Genomic DNA, 25000 nt, shown 5'->3' on the forward strand with positions numbered 1-25000 from the left:
TAGCAATTCAAGTCCGGCGTGCTAACGAACACGCTAGTTCGCCACCGCCTTCCTCATCACTACTGATACATACATCATCACCACCGCCGCCGCTGCCGCCACCACCGCCACCGCCGCCGCCACCACCGTCGCCGCAACCGCAGCCGCCACACCACCACTACCACCATCACAATTACTATATTCATTCTTACTGTCACATTCTCCGCCGCCATTACCATCACTACTACTATAACCATCACTCCCGTCATAGTCATTATCACCACCACCACCACCACCACCATAACAACTGCATCCATCACCACCAACACTTTACTCCCAAATTCCCCGCCGCCGCCACCATCAGAACCGTCACTACAGCCTTATCCACCACTACCTCCACCACCACCACATCCATCAGTATCACCATATTCACCACTACCACCATCACTACCATTTGGAAACGTTATTTACTGCTAGTAGAAGCCATCCATATACCAAGATGTTTCTATTCGATATTAACATCACTAATGACCACCAAATGAGAATTAATTCATCTAACATGAACGCTACCCCTGAAGAACTCTGCCTTGACGTTCAATCAAGTACAGACTACCATCTATACAGTAAGTTATAACTGTTTTCTATACTTATCACTAAACTAAACACATAGACACACACGCAGACACATACACGCACAGGTACAGACAAAGATATAAATATACACACAAGCTTAAATACACAAACATGAACACACATATACACGAACATATACACATATACACATCACATTACGTTACGCTAAGCTTCATTTTCCACGCAGGTAAAGCATGCTATGCACAGGTACAACACGCTACAGTGACAAATACGCACTGCATTAAGCACATTCTGCTACATGCGTTCTGTATTACTCAATCACACACATACACACTGCGCTATAGTCACGCACGCAAGCACGCACGCACGCACGCACGCACGCACGCACGCACGCACGCACACACACACACACACACACACACAGACACACACACAATCATACGCAAACATTCTGATTTCAAATCTTACCTTTCAGCCTTTGTGATCGATGAAATAAGCAGTGTATATATATATATATATATATTATATATATAGGGAGAATTCACAAAAAAAAACAAAAAAAAAGCAAAGCAAAAGACGAAGACAGGTGGTGTAGACAACAAACAGTGAAAAAGTCTTTAACGTTTCGAGCCTACACTGGACTCCTCTGTATATACATACATACATACATGCATACATACATACATGCATACACATACATACATACATACATATATATATATATATATATATATATATATATATATATATAATATATATATATTATATATATATATAATCGGCATATTACACACACCCACACACACTCATATATAGGTGTAGGCGTAGCTGTGTAGTAAGAAGCTTGCTTCCCAACCTCAAGGTTCCGGGTTCAGCCCCGCTGCGTGGTACCTTGGGTAAGTGCCTTCTACTATAGTCCCGGGCCGACCAAAGCCTTGTGAGTGGATTTAGAAGACAGAAAATGAAAGAAGCTCGTTATATATATGCATATATTTACGTGTGTGTTTATGTCTGTTTGTCTCACCCTTCCGCCATCGCTTAACCGATGTTGGTGTGTTTACGTCCCCGAACTTAGCGGTTTGGCAGAAGAAACCGATAGAATAAGCAACAAGCTTACAAAGAATAAGTCCAGGAGTTGATTTCTTCGGCTAAAAGGCAGTGCTCCATTATGGCCACAGTCAATTCACTGAAACAAGCAAAAGAATAAAAGAATATATACATATGTATGTATGTATGTATGTATGTATGTATGTATGTATGTATGCATGTATGTATATATATTGTCAGGTCGCTCTTGAGTGCTACTGGTAACATGGAATCCAGTACAACCTGTCGCATGGTCGGGTCGTCGGCGACTAAACTGCCAACCCCACCAGGCTTGCTTGGTGAGGAGGATGTTGTTGGACACCCTGCAGGATGAAAAATAAGACCTGTCAAAGGTGGATAAACTCCTGAATAGTCAATTTTTTTTTATCAACCATGAGGTTGAGAAAAAGAGGGGACGATACAAGGACAGACAAAACAAATATTGGGGTCAGGGGATCGAATGAGACGAAACGTATGAATAAACAATTAAAATATATATACAATTAAATGAGAATGAGTAATTTACAAAAAATGAAGCAGAGGACACGGTCGACTCTACAAACCAACATACTCACACTGAAGACTTTGCTTTGCCCTTTTTTTGCTCTCGTTTAGACAGGTTCTTTCACTAGCAACATACTTGCTACAGACTTCCATTTTTTACGAAACACTTTGCGACAGGCATTTCTTCTCCAGCCTTATTTTCCGTTCCATGTGGAAAACGAAAAAGTCGATTAACTTGAGACTGGAGATGAACATGCCTGTTGCAATTCCTTTCACTCTCGTCTTCCATACTACCTCTTTCGCAACAGTAACTACCGAGAGAAAACAGGCTCGCTCCTCCCTATTCAGGGAGGTAGTCAACGGCCATCCAACAAAATGTCTGTAAATATGTATATACCTTTTTTATATGTGTATATGTATATTTTATCTTCTCTCTCCTCTCTCTCTCTCTCTCTCTCTCTCTCTCTCTCTCTATATATATATATAATATATATATATAGATATATATATATATATATATTTTATGTCTTTTAATTGCATATCTTTTACTTTTCTTTATACAAATTTATTTATATGTAATTCTTATTCACACATCGCACCTTTAATTTTTTTTATTTGTATTTTTTTTATATGTATATATATATATATATATATCTTATATATATATATATATATATATATATATATTTTACATATATATACTTAGAGCCCGATTCCTGAAAACGTGGCTAACGAGGCTCTGGTATGGAAAGTCCTCAACGGCGGATCTGTTCCTAGTGAAGGCGGACGAGGGCGGTGCCATGCAAGCTAGCTATAAAGGCGGACTATGAAAAACTAGAGTTCCAGCAGCTTGCCGCAGGAAGCCTACGAACAAGACCAAACAGGCTGGTCCCAAGAGGGAGCATAGGACCTTATCCACCAACTCCGGCAGCTTGTTGCAGCAGAAGACAAGGGTCAATCGTCTCGAGACTCCTCTTGCCATGGAACCCCGCCTCGCCTTTTGTCAAGTGCTCGCTGCTGAGAACTGTGCATCCTCTCCAGCACCTTAAACTTTTCACAGTACAAACTTCGCCTTTCATCCTTCATTCTCTTTCATCCTCTCTGTAAGTCCTGCGGCGATGGAATCATCTGGTGACGGGGGCAGACTAGGATGTAGCTGGATGCCTCTAGTTGGTGTCCCGTTGTTGAATGAGCCTCTGGGATGCCTCGTTTGCATGGGTTTGGTTTCGCAATCAAGAACAGCCTATTGCAGAAAATTTTTGGAGTATCCTCCTGTATCATTGAGCGCCTGATGACAATCAAAATCCCACTTTTGAACAAATGTCTTCTGAGAATTCTCAGCGTTTATGGACCAACTCTCGACTCTGATGAACAGATAAAGGACGCCTTCTATGATTCTCTGCATACTGCGTTTCGGAACATCTCCCGATCGGACAAGATCGTACTCATGGGTGACTTCAGCTCCCGTGTTGGGTGTGGAATTACCGCCTGGCAAGAGATCCTCGGTCTTCACAACACAGGGAAACTGAACGCTAATGGACAGAGTCTACTCACATTCTGCTCCGAGTATGGCCTTTGCATCACTGACACCCTCTTCCAACAGCGAGACATTTACAAGAAGTCATGGATGCACCCGCGTTCCAAAAAGTGGCATCTCCTAGACTACATCATTGTCCGTCGTCAAGATATGGGCGATGTCCTCCATACTCGCGCAATGCGTGGAGCAGATTGCTGGACGGACCACAACCTTATGCGCGCCAAGCTTAGAATCAACATTCGACTCCCTAGACGAAAATCGACAGCATCAAAACGACTGAACACCACGAAACTATCCTGATAATCGTGGCCTCTTTCAAGATCAGCTTGCCATCAAATTGGATACTCTCCCACTCCCCGATCCTACCTCGGTAAACCAAGAGGAGCTAGATGATATATAGGACAAACATGTCTCCCTGATCTCGGTCGCAACCGAACAACTAGGACATACCAAACGTCGCAATCCTGACTGGTTTGATGAATCTGCTGATGAGATCCTCCCTCTTCTCAGAAGTAAAAATTGGGCTCATGATGCCTACCTCTCGAGCAGGTCCAATGCACACCTCCAGAATTGGAAAGATCTTCGCTCTGAATGCCAAAGCAGACTTAGGCAGATTCAGAACAACACTTGGTGGAAGGACAAAGCTGCAGAAATTCAACGTTTTGCGGATGAAAATAAGATCTACGAGTTCTACACTGTAACCAAATCCATATACGGTCCGTCCTCCAATCATATCAATCCGATATGATCTTCAGACGGCAACATTCTCTACAAGGAAAAGACCCAGATCCGTGACTTATGGGCAGAACACTTCAATTCCTTGTTGAACAAGATAAATCCTGCAGACACCACACTGATTGATGAGCCCCCTGTCATCTCCCTCCTCTCTCTGAGCTGGATACGGAACCCTCCCTCATGGAAATCCGTACAGCTCTCTCCTACTTAAAAAGAAATGACCTGGATCAGATGTGTATCGGGGGAGATCTATAAATATGGTGGTCCTGCTCTTGCCCAGCGTCTTCATCAGATTATCCTCTACTGTTGGAAAAGTGTCTTGATCCCTCAACGCTGGAAACATGCAGACATAATCACCATCTTCAAGAAGGGAGATCGCTCAGACTGCAACAACAGCAGAGGTATTTCTCTCCTGGATGTCGCAAGAAAGGTCTTGGCACGCGTCCTGCTCTCTCGACTTCTTGGCCACTTCGTTGAAGGAATCCTCCAAGAGTCTCAATGCAGTTTTAGAGCTAAGCGTAGCACTATCGGCATTGTCTTCGTCTCCAGCCTCCTGTTAGAGAAGTGCCGAGAACAACAGTGTGATGCCTCGTTTGCCTTTATTGACCCAATGCTTTTGATGCTATTAGTCGCCCACTACTATGGTATGTCCTGCAGAGCTATGGATGCCCTCCTAAGCTTCTTTCAATGCTACGCCAGTCTCATGACGGCATGCAAGCACGTGTGACATTGGGTGGTGACCAGTCTGACTACTTAAACGTTCAAGTCAGTGTTAAACAAGGTTGCATCCTGGCCCCTGTCCTCTTCAATGTATTCCTTGTGGCTATGACCTTACTATCTCGCTACGACCTCAAACCCGAAGATGGCATCCCAATTCGATATCGCCACGATAGTAGTCTCTTCAACTTGAGAGGACTAAAATCCCTGACAAAGACTCAGTCCACCACTCTCTTCGAATTACAGTATGCCGATGACTGCGAAGTTCTCGCCCACGAACCTAGACGTTCTGTGCAACGCCTATCGTCGGGCTGGACTCCAGGTCAACACCAAGAAAACAGAGATCCTTCAACGCTCCAAAAATGGCTCATCCCCTGTGACTCTTTCGATCCAAGACAACCAGCTAAAGAACATCGAGAAACTCACCTATTTGGGTAGCATCATCTGAAGCAATGGAGTCATTGACCACGAAATTCAGAATCGCATCCACCTTGCCTCCTCCGCTTTTGGACGTCTCAAGGATAGGGTTTTCCTTAATCGTGAATCTCTCCACGAAAATCGAGGTTTATCGTGCTGTTGTGGTTTCCACGTTTCTGTATGCTTCAGAAACCTGGACACTTTATCATCATCATGTCAAACTTCTCGAATCCTTTCATATCCTCTGTCTCCAGCGCATTCTTAATCTGACCTGGAAGGACAAGATCCCACATACGGAGATCCTGAGACGAGCGAATTTGACCAGTATCGAATGCGTGATCCTCGAACGTCAACTGCGTTAGGTGGGGCATGTTATCAGGATGGCAGAAAACCATATACCCAAGATTGTCCTTTTCGAGGAGTTAGCAGAGGGTAACCGACCGCACGGAGGTCCAAAGAAGCGATATAAAGATCATCCAAAGAAATCCCTAAAGCTCTGCAAGATCCCCCCTGGTGAACTTCAAACACTGGCCACAGGCCGTACAACATGGAGGGATATGGTCAAAACTGGTACGCAGCATTTTGAGGATGAGCGGACTAGGTTTCGCAAAGAAAAATGGAGACAGCTCAAGGAATGTCAGCAAAATCCTAGACGAACTTCGTCTTTGTTGGAGCCCTCTTCGCTGCTCTCATTGTAATCGGACATGTGCCTCCAGAATTGGCCTTTTCAGCCACGAGAGGGTATGCCAACGCCATCAAGACAACCCCTAAGGATGAAAGACGACGTCATCTATCAAGATGGACTGCCTTAAGCAAAGCAACATGTATATATGTATGTATGCCTGTATATATGTCTGTATGTATAAATATATATGAATATATGTATACATATATATGTAAATGTATCTATGTGTATGTATATGCATATATATATATATATATGTTATATGTATATATGTATGAATCTATCTATCTATCTATCTATCTATCTATCTATCTATCCTATCTATCTACTAATCTCTTTCTCTCTCTCCCTTATGTATATATCGTTACTTATATATATATATATATATATATATATATATATATATAAATAACTTAAATAACTTAGAAAGGTTTTGCCAGTATTGGCCCAGGCCATGTCTAACTTAATAGCACCACCTGGCGAAGTCTTTCAATTCAGGATTTGGGCACCAAGGCCCATTCGAGCAGGGAGTTATTGTTTGCAGAGACATATCCGGGTGTGGGTGGTTTGTCCGGGACTGTTTGAAGGAATTTGTCCAAAGACTTCTTGAATTTTGTGTGGTCAGTTTCTGTTTTGACGTGTCCTGGTGTAATTTTGAACAGAGTGGGTCCAATTGAGGTGAAATAATTGTGCCGTATTGTTGTTATGAGATGCGATTTAGATTTTTGTTGTGGACGGATGGCACGGGATCCAAGTCTTGGATGTATTTTGAAGGTGATGCCAACATCATTTGGACAGTGCTGATGGAATATTTTCCACATCATACAGATAATGTAACGTTCACGGCGTCGTTGGCGTGAATACAGTTTATGCTTTTCTAGTCGACCCCCGTAGTCGAGGTCTGACATGCCATCTATCTTTTTCGTGATTGACCTTTGGGGAGCTTCAATATTCATAATATTCTGTTTAGTATAGGAGACCACAGTGGACAGCAGTATTCAAGGTGGGGTATCATATGTGTGTGTATGTTCTCTTCTATTTGTAAGGATGGTGTTAGTTTCTAATGGACGTATAATCTTCCAGTGAAATAATGTAGATAAAAAAAATCGAAAACAAACAATGTCACATGTCAATCTTGCATAAAGTATTGTATATTTTTACTGTTTTGCTTACAGATTGTATTAGTAATGTGCGTGTTGGTTGATTTCTTTTTCTGAAGACCTTAGCTTCTCCAGACTGTCACTTTGGAACTTACTAACGAGACCATGCATACCAATTATTTATTCCCAGTGTAAATGTCAATTTTAAATCTGGATCCAGAAGCTGAGGCGGTTGTCTGTAGTTGTCCTCATTTTCTTGATTTTTGAAGAGATATTCACATCAGCAAGGCAGATACTTCTACGACAGTATACATATTTTGTCTATCCAAAGAACTAAATCCGGCATATTAAACTTGCAGTTGGTGAAAGTTTTTATGGGAATTTGCTACCAATATTCGTTTTGTGGATGTTTATATATGTATTCAGTGACAGGAATATTCTATATTTATATATGCATGAATGTATACACACACGTGCATAGAGACACACTCGTATATGCAGACACACTCACAGATAGATAGATTGATAGATAGATAGATAGATAGATAGATAGATAGATAGATAGATAGATAGATAGATAGATAGATAGATAGATAGATATCAAGTGGTAGAAACTAACAGAAGCCTTAGTAAGAAAGCTGATAAGGATTGAATTTGTATTTGTTCCGTGTTTTTACCGATTGTGCTCAGTCTGTATATATCCAAACATACATACATACATACATACATACATACATACATACATACACGCACGCATGCATACATGTATACATACATGCATGCATACATATATATATATATACATTGATATTGATAGCGATAATATTCAGTATGTAATGCAACTTAACGTGTGTGTAGTATAATGAGCGCGTGTGTGCGTGTGTTTGAGTTCGTGTGTATGTGTGTGTGTAAGTGTTTGTGAGTGCACCAACGTGCGTACGTGTGTGTGTGGTCTATTAAAGTTCAGATCAGGTTCGCATTAAGTTCAGTTCCCGTCAAAGTTCAGTCTGTCTTTATCTCTCTGCAATCGATTAATTTAGTATCGATAATATATTGATGAGTCTATTTATTCCACTTAAAAAAAAATTGTGGCTTTATAGCAAATGTAAGAAATCAATATATCTCAATCAATTGATATTCCTCTATCTGTCTAGCTGTCTGCCTGCTTTTCTCTCTCTCTCTCTCTCTCTCTCTCTCTTTCTCTCTCTCTCTCTCTATCTATCTATCTATCTATCCATCTATCCGTCTGTCTGCCTGTCTATCTGGCTGTCTGTCTGTCAGTCTGTCTGTCTGTCTGTCTGTCTGTCTGTCTGTCTGTCTGTCTATCTATCTATCTATCTATCTATCTATCTATCTATCTATAATACATACTTAAATGTAAGACGTGGAAATTGTGATGATGTATAGTCGATAACTGATGAGGGTTGAGCATGCCTTTTATGTGTTTTTCACCTGTTTTTCCTGTTCCTCCGTCGTCTTTCTGTGCAGCATTTTACTACAGGCACACACACACACACACACACACACACACACACAGACACACACAGACACACACACAGACACACACACAGACACACAACACACACACACACACACACACACAAACACACACACGCACAAACACACGCACAAACACACACATAATATATATATATATATATATAGATATATATATATATATATATTGATGGTATGATATAAATATATATACATATGATACATATATATCATACCACAAGTATTTTTCAATTTTTTCAATACTTTCAATATATGTATGTGTGCTTGTGTGTGCGTGCGTGCGTGCGCGTGTGTGCACGACGTTCTAAGAACTGGACGTCATCTATCTCTCTCCTCTATCTTTTCTCTTTTCAAAGAAAATATTTCTACAGACGGTCACTATGTTCTCCTAGTTCTGGTCTAACGACTCTCCATACTTGTTTTCGTTCGGTTTCCTTGTATGTCTCCACTGTCCTGTTTTTGTTCCCAACTTTGACTCTCCATAAATCCAAAATTTCATTTTGGGAGCAACTGTCTTCGAAGATTCATATTGTCGTCGAATGCTCGAAATAAGGAGTAGATAGACAGCCAAACAGCCAACAACTGATGAAGGATCGTTCTCTATGTTACTTGTCCTGTTTTCCTTTTTTCTCTCGTTGTTTGCGTATTTAACTCTTTTGTTTTCGTATTTCATGTTGTTTATACAGTTGGTGACGTCCTGTACCCAAATATATATATATAATATATATATATATATATATATATATTATATATATATATATATATATATATATAATATATATATATATATGTTATGTCGCACGTTCGGATGACCTCTACTCAACTCAACTCTACTCTTCTTCCGACGTCTAGACATCTCCCTCTATATCTACGTATTGGGTTAGTCTACTTCATCGTCTGGGAGCATCCACACAACACCTCCCCCTTTTGAGTTTTTTAAACCCGAATTTATCAATTTTATTTCCTCGGTGAGAAAATGGCATATCTTTTTCTCTTAGCTTTAATTTCCATCATTTCTGTTGGTTTTCTCTTCCTGTTCGACCTACGTGTCGGTTCTGCTTTTGCTTGTGGTTCTGGGACCTGGAACAAATCATACCATAAATCCATTAGTTCTTCTCGCCTCTCTTGGTTTTTGGTATATCTTTTTTAAAATTAGTTTAAATGTCTTCTGTGTTCATATTTTGGGCCTTTTACCATGTACATCACGTTACCCAGACGTCCAGTTATACTTCCTTGTTCCCAGTCCTGTTTTCCGTTAGTATATATTTTAAAATACACTTTGTCACCTGTGTTAAAAAATTTCACTTTTCTTCCTGAATCTTCTATATTCTGTTTCCTGCAACCATTTGTCAAAAATAGAACGAATTTTTCTGGAAAACATCAAATCTGCGGGTGACCTACCCGACTCTGCATTTGGATTCGGTGTTATTCTGTACACCTGCAAAAACTTTGTCATATTTGTATCTTCCCGTCTGGTCTTCCTTAAGGCTCTCTTGAATGTGTCGATGAATCTTTCCGCTAACCCATTTGACCTTGGATGGTATGGCGGAGTTAATACATGCTTCATCTGAACCGACTTACAGAATCTTTCGAACTCCTTCGCCGTGAATTGTATACCATTATCCGACACGATCGTATCAGGCACTCCATAACGAGCGAACAGTTCTTCCAAGAAGTCAATAGCCACACTTGTGGTTGGCCTTGAACATTTACACACTTCAGGCCATTTGGAATAGCTATCCACCACAATGATATAATGAGAGCCATTTATTAGTCAAAATATTTATCGTTTCATCAAAACACAATTCCGCGGGCTTTCTCGGTAAAATAAAGTTACAAAATCTTTCGTGTTCCGGAGTAGCAAGCTTTCGCAAAAGGAGCCTTACCTTCCTTTCACTAGACCATCCCTTGCATTCCTCTCGGAATATGTCTTCGTATCGACTGTAATATGCAGCAAAAGTAGTTCCTTCATCCGGATTGTAGTGAAATTCTTCGATGGAACTTGCAACACCATCTGCTGAAAATGATTCTGTCGTATTTCTCAACTGCAGTAACAATTCTGTTAACTTCTGTAATTGCTGCTGCTGCTGCTCTTCTTGTTTTACAACTGCTTTCAGTAACTCTTCCATTTCCGTACTATACGAAACCTCGTCGCCACTGTTATATCGCAATACTACACAGTGGCTGTGTGAGCGACGCAATCCTCGTCGCCATTGTTATGTCGCACCTTCGGATGACCTCTACTCAACTCAACTCTACTCTTCTCCCGACGTCTAGACTTCTCCCTCTATATCTAGTATTGGGTTAGTCTACTTCATCGTCTGGGGGCGTCCATACCCAATATATACAAACATGCATACACATGTACGCATACATAGACATTTGCACACACATACACGCACATATATATTATATATATATATATATATATATATATAATATATTATTATATATATATATATATATATATATATATATATACATGCAGACATATACTCATGCGCCCATACGTACACAAATACGCATCGGTCTATATTTAGGCAAAACATTACTCACTCTCGGCTTCATCTTCTGAAACACGTGTTGTACATAACTATCTTTCCCATCCCTTTCATCCAAAGACTAATTATCACATAATAAGCAACCTTTCTTGCTATATACTGGAGTTGTATAGTAACAGTCATCGGAAATTCTAATTTCGATTTAGAATGAAGCGTGTTGGATTCATTGATTAATAAAAAAAATTATTGATCGATTATTGTCTCTTTTGTGTTATCTAATCAAATCCTTGTCTACGCTTGAGGCAAAATAATTATATATATACATGCATACATACACACATAAATATATATATAGATGTAACAATTGTATATACACAGCGTGGCTTAGTAGTTAGGGCATTCGGCTAATGATCGTAAGGTCGTGAGTTCAATTCCTGGTGATGCGGTGTGTCCTCGAGCAAGACACTTTATTTCACGTTGCTCCAGTCCACTAAGCTGGCAAAAATGAGTAGTACCTGTATTTCAAAGGGCCGGCCTTGACACACTTTTTGTGACGCAGAATGTCCCTAAGAACTACGTTAAGGGTACATGTGTTTGTGGAGTGCTCAGTCATTTGCACGTTAATTTCACGAGGAAGCTGTTCCGTTGATCGTATCAGCGGGGACCTTTATATACATAGCACCAATATATATATACATATATATATATATATACATACATGCACGCATATATATATTTATATATACACGTATATACATATATACATGCATACACACACACACACACACACAACGCACACATGCAATATTCCTCTTGTCGTCTTTCGGGTCATTCAGCCCCTCCATTAGGTTCTTGACATTGGTTCAAGTAACAACGAAGTTCAGGATACTGCAGACGAACATTCTATGCTTCTGCTGGAGATTTTCATTTACCTACTTATTTTCTATCTGGGCTGACTCACGTTTTTACTCTTTTCTTTCTTCTTATTGTCTTATTGTTTACGACGGTTTCCATATTTCGTCCCCTAGCATTATCTCCTTATCGCTATAAGACGATGAAATGGAACTACTGATCAGAGGGAACTCTGGGCAGACTTGTGTAGGAAAAGAAAACTCTTCGGTTTCTCGATATCCTAGTCTTGTCGGCTCTTAGTGCATGTGGATTTGAGCATTAGGCAATTCTGCTAGTGTTTGCTTCTGTTCCGGCGCCGGCTGGTGCCGTTGTAGAAACAGTGGAAGAAGCAGGAGCAGCAGCAGCCGTCATAGGCTGTATGTATGTATGTGTGTGTGTATGTATGTATGGTTGATGTATGTATGTATGTATGTATGTATGTATATATATATATAGTATATATATATATATAATATATATATATATATATATATATATATATTATATATATATATATATATATATACCTTTATATATTCGTTTTGCAATATTCTTGATGTGAATTGTGTGTTGAAACAGATATTGTTGTATTTGAAGATGGTCATGTTGCCAGTTTAGCCAATGAAAACACACGCACTATATTGCTTCTTTGTCTAAATAAAAGTAAAGAGCTCGCCGGTTCTGTACCAACGCGCCAATCAGGAACACGGGCGCTCGCTCAACAACATAGAAGTTAAAATCTTGTCCACACATAGAAAAGACGCAACGCTTAGATAAATTACGGAAGCTACACGCACAATAGAAGATAAACCTAGTCTGAATAGAAAACTAGAATGGGACACTAGCACACACCTCCAACACAACACAACCTATGACAGAATAAGATCCTATAAACTGATAATAATATGAATATAATACAATACACAGATAGCTAAATGGAATTAAATAACTATATACATAAGCAAAATAAACTGAATTAAATTAATTCAAAAGAAGAAAGAAAAAGTAAGTAGATATAAACAAATGAATAAAATAAAAATAAAAGTAAATTAAACAAACGTGTATAAACAGGGGATACTGATAATGCAGGCACCATACACCCCCCCACACACCCTTACTACACATAGACGCACACAGGGATATACGCATGCTCAAATAAAGACACATACAATAGGAATACAAAATGACAGATCGTTAGTAAGGAGAGACACAAAAAAGAAAGAAGAAAGCAAAAGACCACTGATGAGGTTACAGAAGTGTGACGAAAGAACTCTGGCCGAAATACAATTAATATGAAATAAAGCTGAAGCAAGGGAACACCAAATATACAGTGCGTGTGTCTTTATTGGTTAAACTGGCAACATTACCATCCCCAAATATGCTTTAAAATATCAGCTTGAGAAGTACTGGAACTTTTTCGCCAAATAATGCTGGAAGAAATCTATTCATCACTGTGAACACGTACATTCTTTAAACAGTTAAAACAACAGCGATAAGAACGACGACGACGACAACAACAACAACAAAAACAACAACAGCAGCAGCAACAACAACAACAACAACAGCAACAACAACAACAAAAATAATAGTTTCTTTATTGACCCTAAAATGTTTGCAAAAAGATCGAGGTGTTACAGAACGATACAATGTGGTATTACGAGAAGGAGCGTTTAAATAGTAAAATAGCAATAGCAGTGAGATTTTAACCATGAATATTTTCCTAAAAGTGGGAAATTTCTGAGGACTACTCGTGTACATTCTACAAAACCAGTCATCTTGATCGTCGAGGCAAGTGCCTTCTCCTTCAATTGACAGGCGCATGCTCCTTCCTCTGCACCGCATCCAACCCACCAACCTCCAAAAATACATTTCTTAAATAGTCACCAAGTTTAGCCATGTGACACTATTGGATACTCTTTTACCCTTTTACTTGTTTCAGTCATTTGACTGCTGCCATGCTGGAGCACCGCCTTTAGTCAAGCAAATCGACCCCAGGACTTATTCTTTGTAAGCCTAGTACTTATTTATTCGGTCTCCTTTGACAACCGATGCTGGTGTGTTTACGTTCCCGTAACTTAGCGGTTCGGCAAAAGAGTCCGATAGAATAAGTACTAGGCTTACAAAGAATAAGTCCTGGGGTCGATTTGCTCGACTAAAGGCGGTGCTCCAGCATGCCCACAGTCAAATGACTGAAACCAGTAAAAGAGTATATACACTCATTGCCTATTGTTCTATCTTCGATCGCATTGTTTATATAGACGTTTTCATATACACACACACATAGATACACGTATTACGTAAACTAAGAGAAAACCTCTAATGGGCAGTATTTCACCTCGTATATACAGCAGTAGAATAATTAGATTGTCAACTGTTGTTTATTCCGAGTTTGGCATTGACGCGTTTCATAATAACATTTCATTTTAATTGAATGTATCGTTGACGTCTTGCAGCAACTTACAAGTCAGTATAGATTTCATAAAGCCAGATCCGTGAGTAACTTAACAACTTAACCCCTTGGAGGAAATCGGTGTCAGCAACATTGTCACCCTTGACACCGGCAAAACTTTTAATTGTGTCTGGCATGTGAATCTCATATCGAAACTTCTTTTCTATGGAATCCACTCGTCTCTTATTTCTTATATCGGTAGCTTCCATCAGATTGCCGCGTGCGTTAGAGGTCTTTTTCATTCTTACTCCATCAACACTGGAATACCTTGGGGTTCGATTTTGTTCCCCACTCTCTTCTTTCTTTAAATCAATAATGGCGCTATAGTCAACATCCACTCTTTAGCAGATGACTCTACTCTTCACTCCTTCCTAACATTCCCCCACCAAAGTATTATGTATTTACAATTTAGACACTACACACCAACAAACACTCTCACCATGAACAGTAATTTGGAAAGCGTCTCGCAAAAGGAATATGCCAGTCTTGTCGCTTTCAAAAACAATGAAGTACAAATGCTGCTTATACCATGAAAGCTTCATAGCACCATACACCCTTCAACATAAGCGACAACCAGCTAGAGCCATGAAAATCGCCCCAGTTGTTGCTCACCGAGGATCTTTCCTGGCGAAGGTGCATCTTTAACATAGCTAAAATCGCATCCTTTACTGGCCCTTCCCTTCAGGGCCAAGAAATACTTCATCCTCAATAATTACTGATGTTCGAGTCATGTCCAAAATGGAGTATTGCCATTAGACTTGAGATGGGATCGTTGCTGCACACAGACATCTTAGGCAGGATCCAGAAAAGGGCTGGCTACTCTAGTGATTAGCATAAAGTCACTCAGAGACACCCTCCAGCCTCTGGCACACAGGCTTCTTGTCTCCTCCCTCTACTTTTTCTACTACTACTACTACTACTACTACTACTACTACTACTACTACTACTACTACTACTACTACTATAATGGTTTTCGTGGCGAAACAAATTGAAGAAGACCGAAAGTCGCAGCGCCTCTTCCTCAAGCATGCCAAGGCCTGCGCTATGGATAGGAAAGCGTGGAATAACATCAGCACCAGAGTCCGTTATCCAGCGGCACCCACAACATCGTATTGGTTGGGAGGACAGCCTCCTCCTCCAGTCGCCAGCTAGGAATTTTTATTTACTTACTTACTACCTGGTCTTATGCTGCCTCCACTCAGGCAGTCTCCTTCCATTCATCTCTCTTCCTCCTATCACCCTTGAATCCAACACCACAAAACCTATGCTAATCACTACATCCAGTCCGTCCTTCCCAGAAAGTCATTCCACTGGAATATCCTTTCTGCTCATATCTTTTCCGCCGGTGTAGACTTACACTGGTTCAAGGCAAAGCATTAATAGCATTAATTTCATCAGGATCTGAGGGTTTGGGAAGACCCAATAAATAAAATGGAATCATTTGGAAAATAGATTAATATAAAATAAAAATCATTACACAATAAACAGATTAATAATAAATCGGTTTATATAAATGAAGAGTTAAAAATAAGGCATTAGATATAAGGTGTGTGGAGGAGTGGGGGTGAAGTAGTGGCGGATGATTAAAGTGGCTGAAAGAGGAAGGAGATAGGAAAAGGGAGGCAAAGTTTTATATGTAAAAAACCTAAATGTTTAAACTAAAGGAGCCTGAATGGCGAGTCGATGCAATTTAAAGAAAGTAAAAAGGGAAGAAACAGATAAGGGAGGAGAGACAAAGAAATAAAGAAAGGAAGGTGGAAAAAAGAAAGATTGAAAGAAAAAAGGAAGAAAGGAGGGGCGAAATTAAAGTGAGGGAGGGAGAGAGAGGAATAGATAAGTGAATAGAGAAAGAAATTAAAATGAAATTAGAAAGGTACACCGAATCAGAGTGTATAAAGGAATAGAACGAAAAAGAGAGACAAGAGGGAACAAAGACTGAAGAAGTAATAATAACTAATAAAATAAAACATTGTTTCATAATGATTTCTTACAAGTGAATCTGTTGCATCATCACTTTCTTTCTATTCTTAGTAATCTTTTGTCTTATACACTTCATTTCCTTCTCTTGTTTCCCTTAGCATTCTTCTTTACTGATTCAGGGTTTCTTTGTTATTCTCTCCTTATCTTCTATTTGTTCCATTCTTTATTTCTTCGTCTATTCTTTCATCTTTCACTATATTTCTCCTTCCCTATACATTTCTATTTCTCTATATTTTCTCTTTACTTTTTTGATTTCTTCTTAATCCCTCGCTCTTTCAGTTTTTCTTTCGTCTCCTTCATTCCTTCATTTCTTCTTTTTTAATAGTGGAACTCGAAATTGATAAAGCTATAAATAACAGCGTGTAAACATTAGGTTAAAAAAAAGCTTTAAATTCGAAAGTTGCTCGTGTGATTCGAACTTACATTTGTAAATATTGGTTTTAACTTTGGCACAAAACCAGCAGTTTGTGGGGAGGGGCCAAGTCGATTATATCGACCCCAGTATTTAACTTATTAACTAATGTTAGTAAGGACCACTCGGCAACGGGTCAGTTGGATACGTGACAAAAAGCCCATGGGAGTGAGAAATCTTGACCATTTACTAAGGCTAAAATGATTGAAGATCCGAAGGGACGAGAAAAGGCAGCCATTCTCATCGGTTGAAAATGGTAGTCACAGCTATGTGACTTGCGAGTAAACGGTGTGATTGGTGAAAATGTATACTTTTGTATCAGTGCAAATCGCTGATGTCGCGATTAGCCAGTGAGCTTGATAATATATATATATATATATATATATATATATATATATATATATTATATATATATATATATATTAGCCACAGAGTCAGTATTAATATTGCGAGGTAATATTTATCCCCACTTCAACCTAGATGCTCTGTTAGAACAGACTATACTGCGGTGGATGCCATGAGAGAAGCTCTCATATTATTGATGGTTTTTTTTTTTTGGTGCAATATGCGTTCTTGTTTATATTGCTAGTGGGGAGGTAAATCCCCACAACAAGCTCACTGGCTAATCACCACAGCAGCGCCTATTTTGGTGGGGAGAGGAATCGCTGTAATTTCTAGCGGTCGACGTCTATCAATTACAAGAGACCAGGTAAGGTCGAAATCACCTGATTTGGTAGTCTCAGCGCTGGAGATAGCGGGGTAATATCTCCCCGCTAGTGATATAAACAAGAATACATTTTGCATCAAAAGCCAATATGACAGTTTCTCCTATAGCATCTACTGCAGTATAATTTGTTCTTACAGAACATCCACATTTAAGTGGAGATAAGTATTACCTCTCGGTATATGTACCGCCTTTGTCGCTTATATATATATAATATATATATATATGGGTACAGGACGTAACCACTGTGTAAAAACCATGAAGTACGAAAACAAAAGAGTTAAATACGCAAACAACGAGAGAAAAATATGGAAAACAGGACAAGTAACACGAAGAACGACTCTTCATCAGTTGTCGGATGTCTATCTACTCCTCATTTCGAGTATTTAACGACAATATGAGTCTTCGAAGACAGTTGCTCCCATAAATTCCAAAATAAAATTTTGGATTTATGAAGGGACAAAGTTAGAACCAAAATCAGGACAGTGGAGACATACAAGGAAATCGAACGAAAATAAAAATCGAGAGTCGTTAGACCAGGGCGAGAGGAAAATAGTGAAAAGATAAAAGATAAAAGATAGAGGAGAGAGATAGAAAACTCGTCGTGCCAGAAAAGAAAGACGGTCACGTGAAGAAAAGAAAGACGGACAATGGTCGCATGTGATCAACGAGAGAGAGAGAGAGAGAGAGAGAAAAGAGAAAGAAAGAGAGAGAGAGAGGCAAACAGAAAACGGTGAAGGGGAGAAAAAGTGAATTAGAGAGCGATGGGGAGAAAACAGTATAGAGTAGAGTCGCATCAAAATGAAATAGTAATATAAATAATATATATATGTATATGTATATGTATACATACATACATACATACATACATACATACATACATACATACATACATACACACACACATATATATTATATATATATAATATCTGCTTATATGAGTACAGGACGTCGTCACCAACTTTGTAAACGACATGAAATACGAAAACAACGAGAACAACATGGAAAACAGGACAAATAACACTAAGAACGACTTTTCATCAGTTGTCATCAACGACAGTATGAGTCTAATAAGACAGCTGATCTATTATTTTCCAACTTTGACCCTCCATAAATTCAAAATTTTATTTTGGAATTTATGGGAGCAAGTGCCTTCGAAGACTCTTAATGTCGTTGAATGATCGAAATGAGGAGTAGATAGACAGCCGACAACTGATGAAGGGTCGTTCTTTGTCTTACTTGCTCTGTTTTTCAATTTTTCTCCCGTTGTTTGCATATTTAACTCGTTTGTCTTCGCACTTCATGTTGTTATACAGAGGTGAACATATGCTATATATATATATATCTATATATATATATATACATATATATATATATATATATATATATATATATATATATATATATAATGTAAAGTATAAAAGCCATCTCAATATGGCTAACCACAAAGTGGGGGTGTTACTGTAGCTTTTTAGCCCCAGGAGATCATCGTCTCCAGCTGGCTTTAGATACGCTTTCTGTGCCCTTGAAGTATTTGCAAAGGGAGGCCATCCCTTCCTCGTAAGCCTGAGTGATAGGAGGAAGGATGGCCTCCCTTTGCATATATACTTCAAGGGCACAGAAAGTGTGTCTAAAGCCAGCTGGAGACGATGATCTCCTGGGGCTAAAAAGCTACAGTAACACCCCCACTTGTGGTTAGCCGTATTGAGATGGCTTTTATACTTTACATTGTCGAGCGGTTACTGTTTACATCTCGCTCTGAGATTTAATAATGTCTATATATATATATATATATATATATTATAGATATATTATATATATATATAATATATTATATATATATATTTATTATATTACTCTTTTACTTATTTCAGTCATTTGACTGCGGCCATGCTGGAGCACCACCTTTAGTCGAGCAAATCGACCCCGGGACTTATTCTTTGTAAGCCCAATACTTATTCTATCGGTCTCTTTTGCCGAACCGCTAAGTAACGGGGACGTAAACACACCAGCATCGGTTGTCAAGCAATGCTAGGGGGACAAATACAGACACACAAACACACACACATATATATATATACATATATATGACAGGCTTCTTTCAGTTTCCATCTACCAAATCCACTCACAAGGCATTGGTCGACCCGGGGCTATAGCAGAAAACACATGCCCAAGATGCCACGCAGTGGGTCTTATATATATAGATAGGAAAATGTGTTGCTGAAAATACACTTAACTTTCAAAAACTCGTAAATGTTTAAAATATATTCATTTACATATATACCAAACTAGTTTCAACAATATATTTTGTTTATCAATGGTAAAAGTGTAAAATTAGAAAAACATCGTTATAAGTTTCAATGTTGACAAATCAAAATTTTCAATGTTGACAAACTGAAATGTACAATGTTGTTAAATTAAAATGTTTCAATGTTGATATTATATATATATATATATATATATATATATATATATATATATATATATATTATCATATATATATATTTTAAATGAACACCACGCATCCATTTCCAAGTGAGTTTATTTTAACTTTTTTGATGCGATTGAACTCCATACTGTTTTCCCCCTCCTTCTCTACTTCCATTTTTCTTTCCTTCAACGTGTTCTATCTGCCTCTCTCCCCTCTTTTTTTCTCTCTCGTTGCTCACACGTAACCAACTTTATTTTCCCGCACGACGTTCTAAGGACTTGAGAGGTCTTCTATCTCTCTCCTCTATCTTTTCTCCTTTAAAAGAAAATATTTCCCCTGGCGTTCGCTATTTTCCTCTCGTTCTGGTCTAACGACCCCCACCCATGTTTTTTTTCCTTCGATTTCTTTGTATGTCTTCACTGACCTATTTTTGTGCCCAACTTTGACCATCAAAAATTCCAAAATTTTATTTCGGAATTTATGGGAGCAACTGTCTTCGAAGACTCATATTGTCGTTGAATGCTCGAAATGAAATGTAGGTAGACAGCCGACAACTGATGAAGGGTCATTTTTTGTGCTACTTGTCCTGTTTTCCATATTTTTCTCTCGTTGTTTGCGTATTTAACTCGTTTGTTTTCGTACTTCATATTGTTTACAAAGTTGGTGACGTCCTGTACCCATATATATATATATATATATATAAATATATACATACATATATATCTATATATATATTATATATATATATATATAGTATCCATTTCCAAGTAAGTTTATTTCTATATATATATATATATATATATATGTGTGTGTGTGTATGAGTGTGTTTGTATATACGTACGTTTGTAAAGATCTACACACATGGATTTGTTTATATCCATCTGAATCTGAACATGTGTATAACTTTTATAAAACCCAGTGTGTATGTGTGTGTATGTGTGTGTATGAGTGTAGGTATGTGTATGCGCGTGTGCGCACGCACATACACACACACTTACGCACACATAAATTTACGAGAGGGTACTGACAGGTTCCTGACTTTGAGTAAAATAAATTCGGGAGGATCAGTTAATTATGACTGATTTTATTCAACTTATTCCCTTCTTAAATTCACACGCAAATTGCAGCGGTCCTTCATTTTTTCTAAGCCCTGTAAAAGAACTAAGTCCTCTAAAAGAAGATTGGGTCTCCCACCAGGCCTTTTGCAATATCCTTAAGGCTAGGAACGTTTCAGCACTCCTTCGTATACATACACGCGCGCACACATGTATGTATAGTTGTTGGATGAGAAGGAAATATGAACTGTATATATAATTACTGAATGTGAAGCAAAAGCGGTGAATCTGAGGACTGTTGCGTATTACTGTTCAACTGATCAGGCTGATTCAGATTGTTAATAGGGAGTAACCATCGAGTTTAGGAATATAGTGTATTCTGCATCCTCTGGGAGGTGGGGATTAAATTTCAAGTACGGAATGCATCTTGCAGAGGACCAGGAAATTTGATTGCCTAGGAAAGGCTGAAATTCTCACTATTGCAACTATGATTCGCTATTTAGAGAATCCAGGGAAACCATAGGGAGAGAGAATGTGATTGAAACGTTGAAAGAGGGAAGTTGGTGGTAGGCGCTAAGGTTTCTGTTGACCCAGGCAGTATCTGGCTTATTGTTGGAATTCCTCTGCTACAGGAACGCACTTAAATATTCTTAAATGCAGACAAAAGACAGCTTATTATCTTAACATTTAAGACGTGATAAGATGGAAAACGAAGTGAGGATACGTCTACCGTCAATATTTTTTAAAAATCTTAATATATGTAAATTTAAAGGCGGCGAGCTGCCAGAAACATTAGCACGCAGAGTGAAATGCTTAGCAGTATTGCGTCTGCTGTTACGTTCTGAGTTCAAATCCCGCCGAGGTCGACTTTGCCTTTCATCCTTTCGGGGTCGGTAAATTAAGTACCAGTTACGCACTGGGGTCGATTTAATCGACTTAATTCCCTTGTCTGTCCTTGTTTGTCCCCTCTGTGTTTAGCCCCTAGTGGGCAATAAAGAAATAAGTATTTCGTCTGTCTTTATGTTCTGAGTTCAAATTCCGCCGAGGTCGACTTTTCCTTTCATCCTTTCGGGATCGATAAATTAAGTACCAGTTGTGTACTGGGATCGATCTAATCGACTGGGCCCCCTCCCTAAACATTTCGGGCTTTGTGCTTAGAGTAGAAAAAAATCGTTAGCACACCGGGCGAGATTCTTAACGGCATTTCGTCCGTCTTTACATTCTGAGTTCCAATTCTGCGGAGGTCGACTTTGCGTTTCATCCTTTCGGGGTTGATGAAATAAGTACCATTTGAACACTGAGGGCGATATAATTGACTTGCCCCCTTCGCCCAAACTGCTGGCCTTGTACCCAAATTTGAGACCAATATATGTAAATTTATTTTTTGTCATTACGTTTCTGCAATATTTTACAAGTATGTATGCATGAATATGTATGAATGAGGTTAAACTACATCCGTTTAGAAACTTCTATAGTTTTAAGGTGTAGGGAACAACCTCTTAGCCACTAGTTTTCCCAGGTCTACTCTGACCCGGACCAGTAGCACCTCTCAAGGTTGCAGCTATGGGTCAGTTAGCATATTAGGGCTTGCCTATCTATGCATGAGAAGACTGGATCTGGCTGGCTCTGTGGGAGAAACCTTTATGGTTCAACGGAAGGGAAGGTGGCAACAGCAATGCATTATGGAGTGCAGAGAACAAGATGAGGCAAGTAAGACACCTTGATCATCTACTGCATTTATCTCCATTCCCGTCTTCTTGACCTGGTCTTGACCACTGGATTGAAAATGGAGACGGACGAAAGAGTGAAATTAACTGTGCGCAACTCTTCCTCACTTTAAACGAAGTCAACTCTCAAGTTTAGGTCATCAGTCACTCTTACGGATGACTAGATGATCCTCTTGTACTCACGGACGAACATAAAACATGCATGCATTCATGCATGTATATATGCATGTATGTATACATGTCTATCTAAATGCACTTACATAAATGCATGTAGTATACATAATACACATATTATAGATATATGTGTGTACATACATAATACGCACTCTCATTCACACACACATATATATACATACATGCATACATACATATATATATATATATATAGAGAGAGAGATACATACATACATACATACATACATACATACATGCATGCATACATGCATACATACATGCATGCATACATCTTGCTCAGGAAATAACTTCTCCTGCAGCTGAGTGGCAAAACCAGATTTATGTCCAATCATCTCTGGTGTACCGTCCGTACAACTTGAAGGCATGCAGTTAGCAGTTTTAACTAGGAGTCTTTAAGGAAAAAAAAAAAACCAAAAAAAAACTCTTCTTTAAAGTGTTCGATATTGTCCATTCCCGATAAGAATCGTTTGCGGCATGTAGTTCTCAAATGTCTCCTTCGGCATGTAATTCTCAAATGAATTTTGAAGTTGCGACAGATAATTATCAACACCTTCTTTCAATGGTAGATCGATTTCCGAATGCTCACTATTTCTTTCAATAAACAGAAAACGAAGAAATTTTTTTTTCACTTCAGTGATTCCAAAGTGAACATTTTTTTTCTTGTTCTTTAACACTATCTGTGACTGTCACTTTGAATTTCTGCACTGTAAGATTCACTTCATGTAAATAGTTGAACACGTCTGACAAACAGGCACCAGACATATTCAGCTATTTAAATCAGTGGTTCTCAACTGGGGTCCATATAGCCCTCATGGGGTGAGGTCCATGTAAGATATTGTTAAAATTTATGTTATAAATTGATTCTACAATACGCAAAATATTTTAACAATTTTTTATATGCAACTCTTAATAATGTTTAATTAAAAAAAACTGCAATAAGGTCATTTTTTAAATATTGAATGCTTATGAAGGTCCATTCAAGTAGAATAGGAATCTATGCGGCCCATAAGTAAAAAAAAAAATCTGAGAAGCACTGATTTAAATTAAATGAATCCACTTCTGTTGGACAGCTGAGATATTAATAAAGCCTAACACCTAGACGGCATTTTGAATCTCTTTCAAAACTTCCTCTCTGTTCTTAGTACCCGATGAGAAGAGCGTGTTCTATACGGGTGCGAGTTTTTCATTCATATAAAGCTGAGTTAAAATTTTATTAAATACAAGCAGTATCGCCCGGCGTTGCTCGGGTTTGTAAGGGAAATAACTATAAAGCATTTTTAGAGAGTTATAGCCAAAAAATAGCAAAAAAATGGAAAAAAAATTATGGTAAATTTTTTTGAGAGTTAAAAAGGTCGAGTTGCGTCCCCTAGACAGTCTGTGGTTTGTGTTTCTGATTCTCGACCCCATGTCGAATTTATCGATTATTTTCAGAACTGGGGGAACTTTTCAAAATTTTCGCTGCGTTAGTTTTGAATTATGACATTGGGCTATGTGTGTGTCAAATTTCATCAGAATCGGTTGAAAGCAGTGGTTAGGGTGAGGGTACAACCTAACAGACACACATACACGCAGACAGACAAACTGCCGTTTATATAGAGAGAGATGCATACATACATACATACATACATACATACATACTACATACATACATATAGATATATATTATAATATATATATATATATATAATATATATATATATATAGATATATATATATACACCACAAACACACAAGCACTTACATACACACGCATACATCTATAT

At 38.6% G+C, this 25000-nt stretch overlaps 1 protein-coding gene across 1 annotated transcript in view; it reads left to right on the forward strand.

Annotated features, from left to right (window-relative positions):
• Positions 1 to 294: 294 nt before the first annotated feature.
• Positions 295 to 25000, forward strand: part of LOC115218942 (calcitonin receptor-like) — a 227046-nt gene continuing 202340 nt past the window's right edge. The window contains exon 1 of the mRNA XM_029788967.2: positions 295 to 602. Within this exon, the coding sequence (XP_029644827.1) occupies positions 479 to 602 (124 nt within the window). The 5' untranslated portion in view covers positions 295 to 478. The remainder of the gene's footprint in view (positions 603 to 25000) is intronic.

This window comes from Octopus sinensis, linkage group LG1 (genome assembly GCF_006345805.1).
Source record: "Octopus sinensis linkage group LG1, ASM634580v1, whole genome shotgun sequence".
Classification (NCBI taxonomy): domain Eukaryota; kingdom Metazoa; phylum Mollusca; class Cephalopoda; order Octopoda; family Octopodidae; genus Octopus; species Octopus sinensis.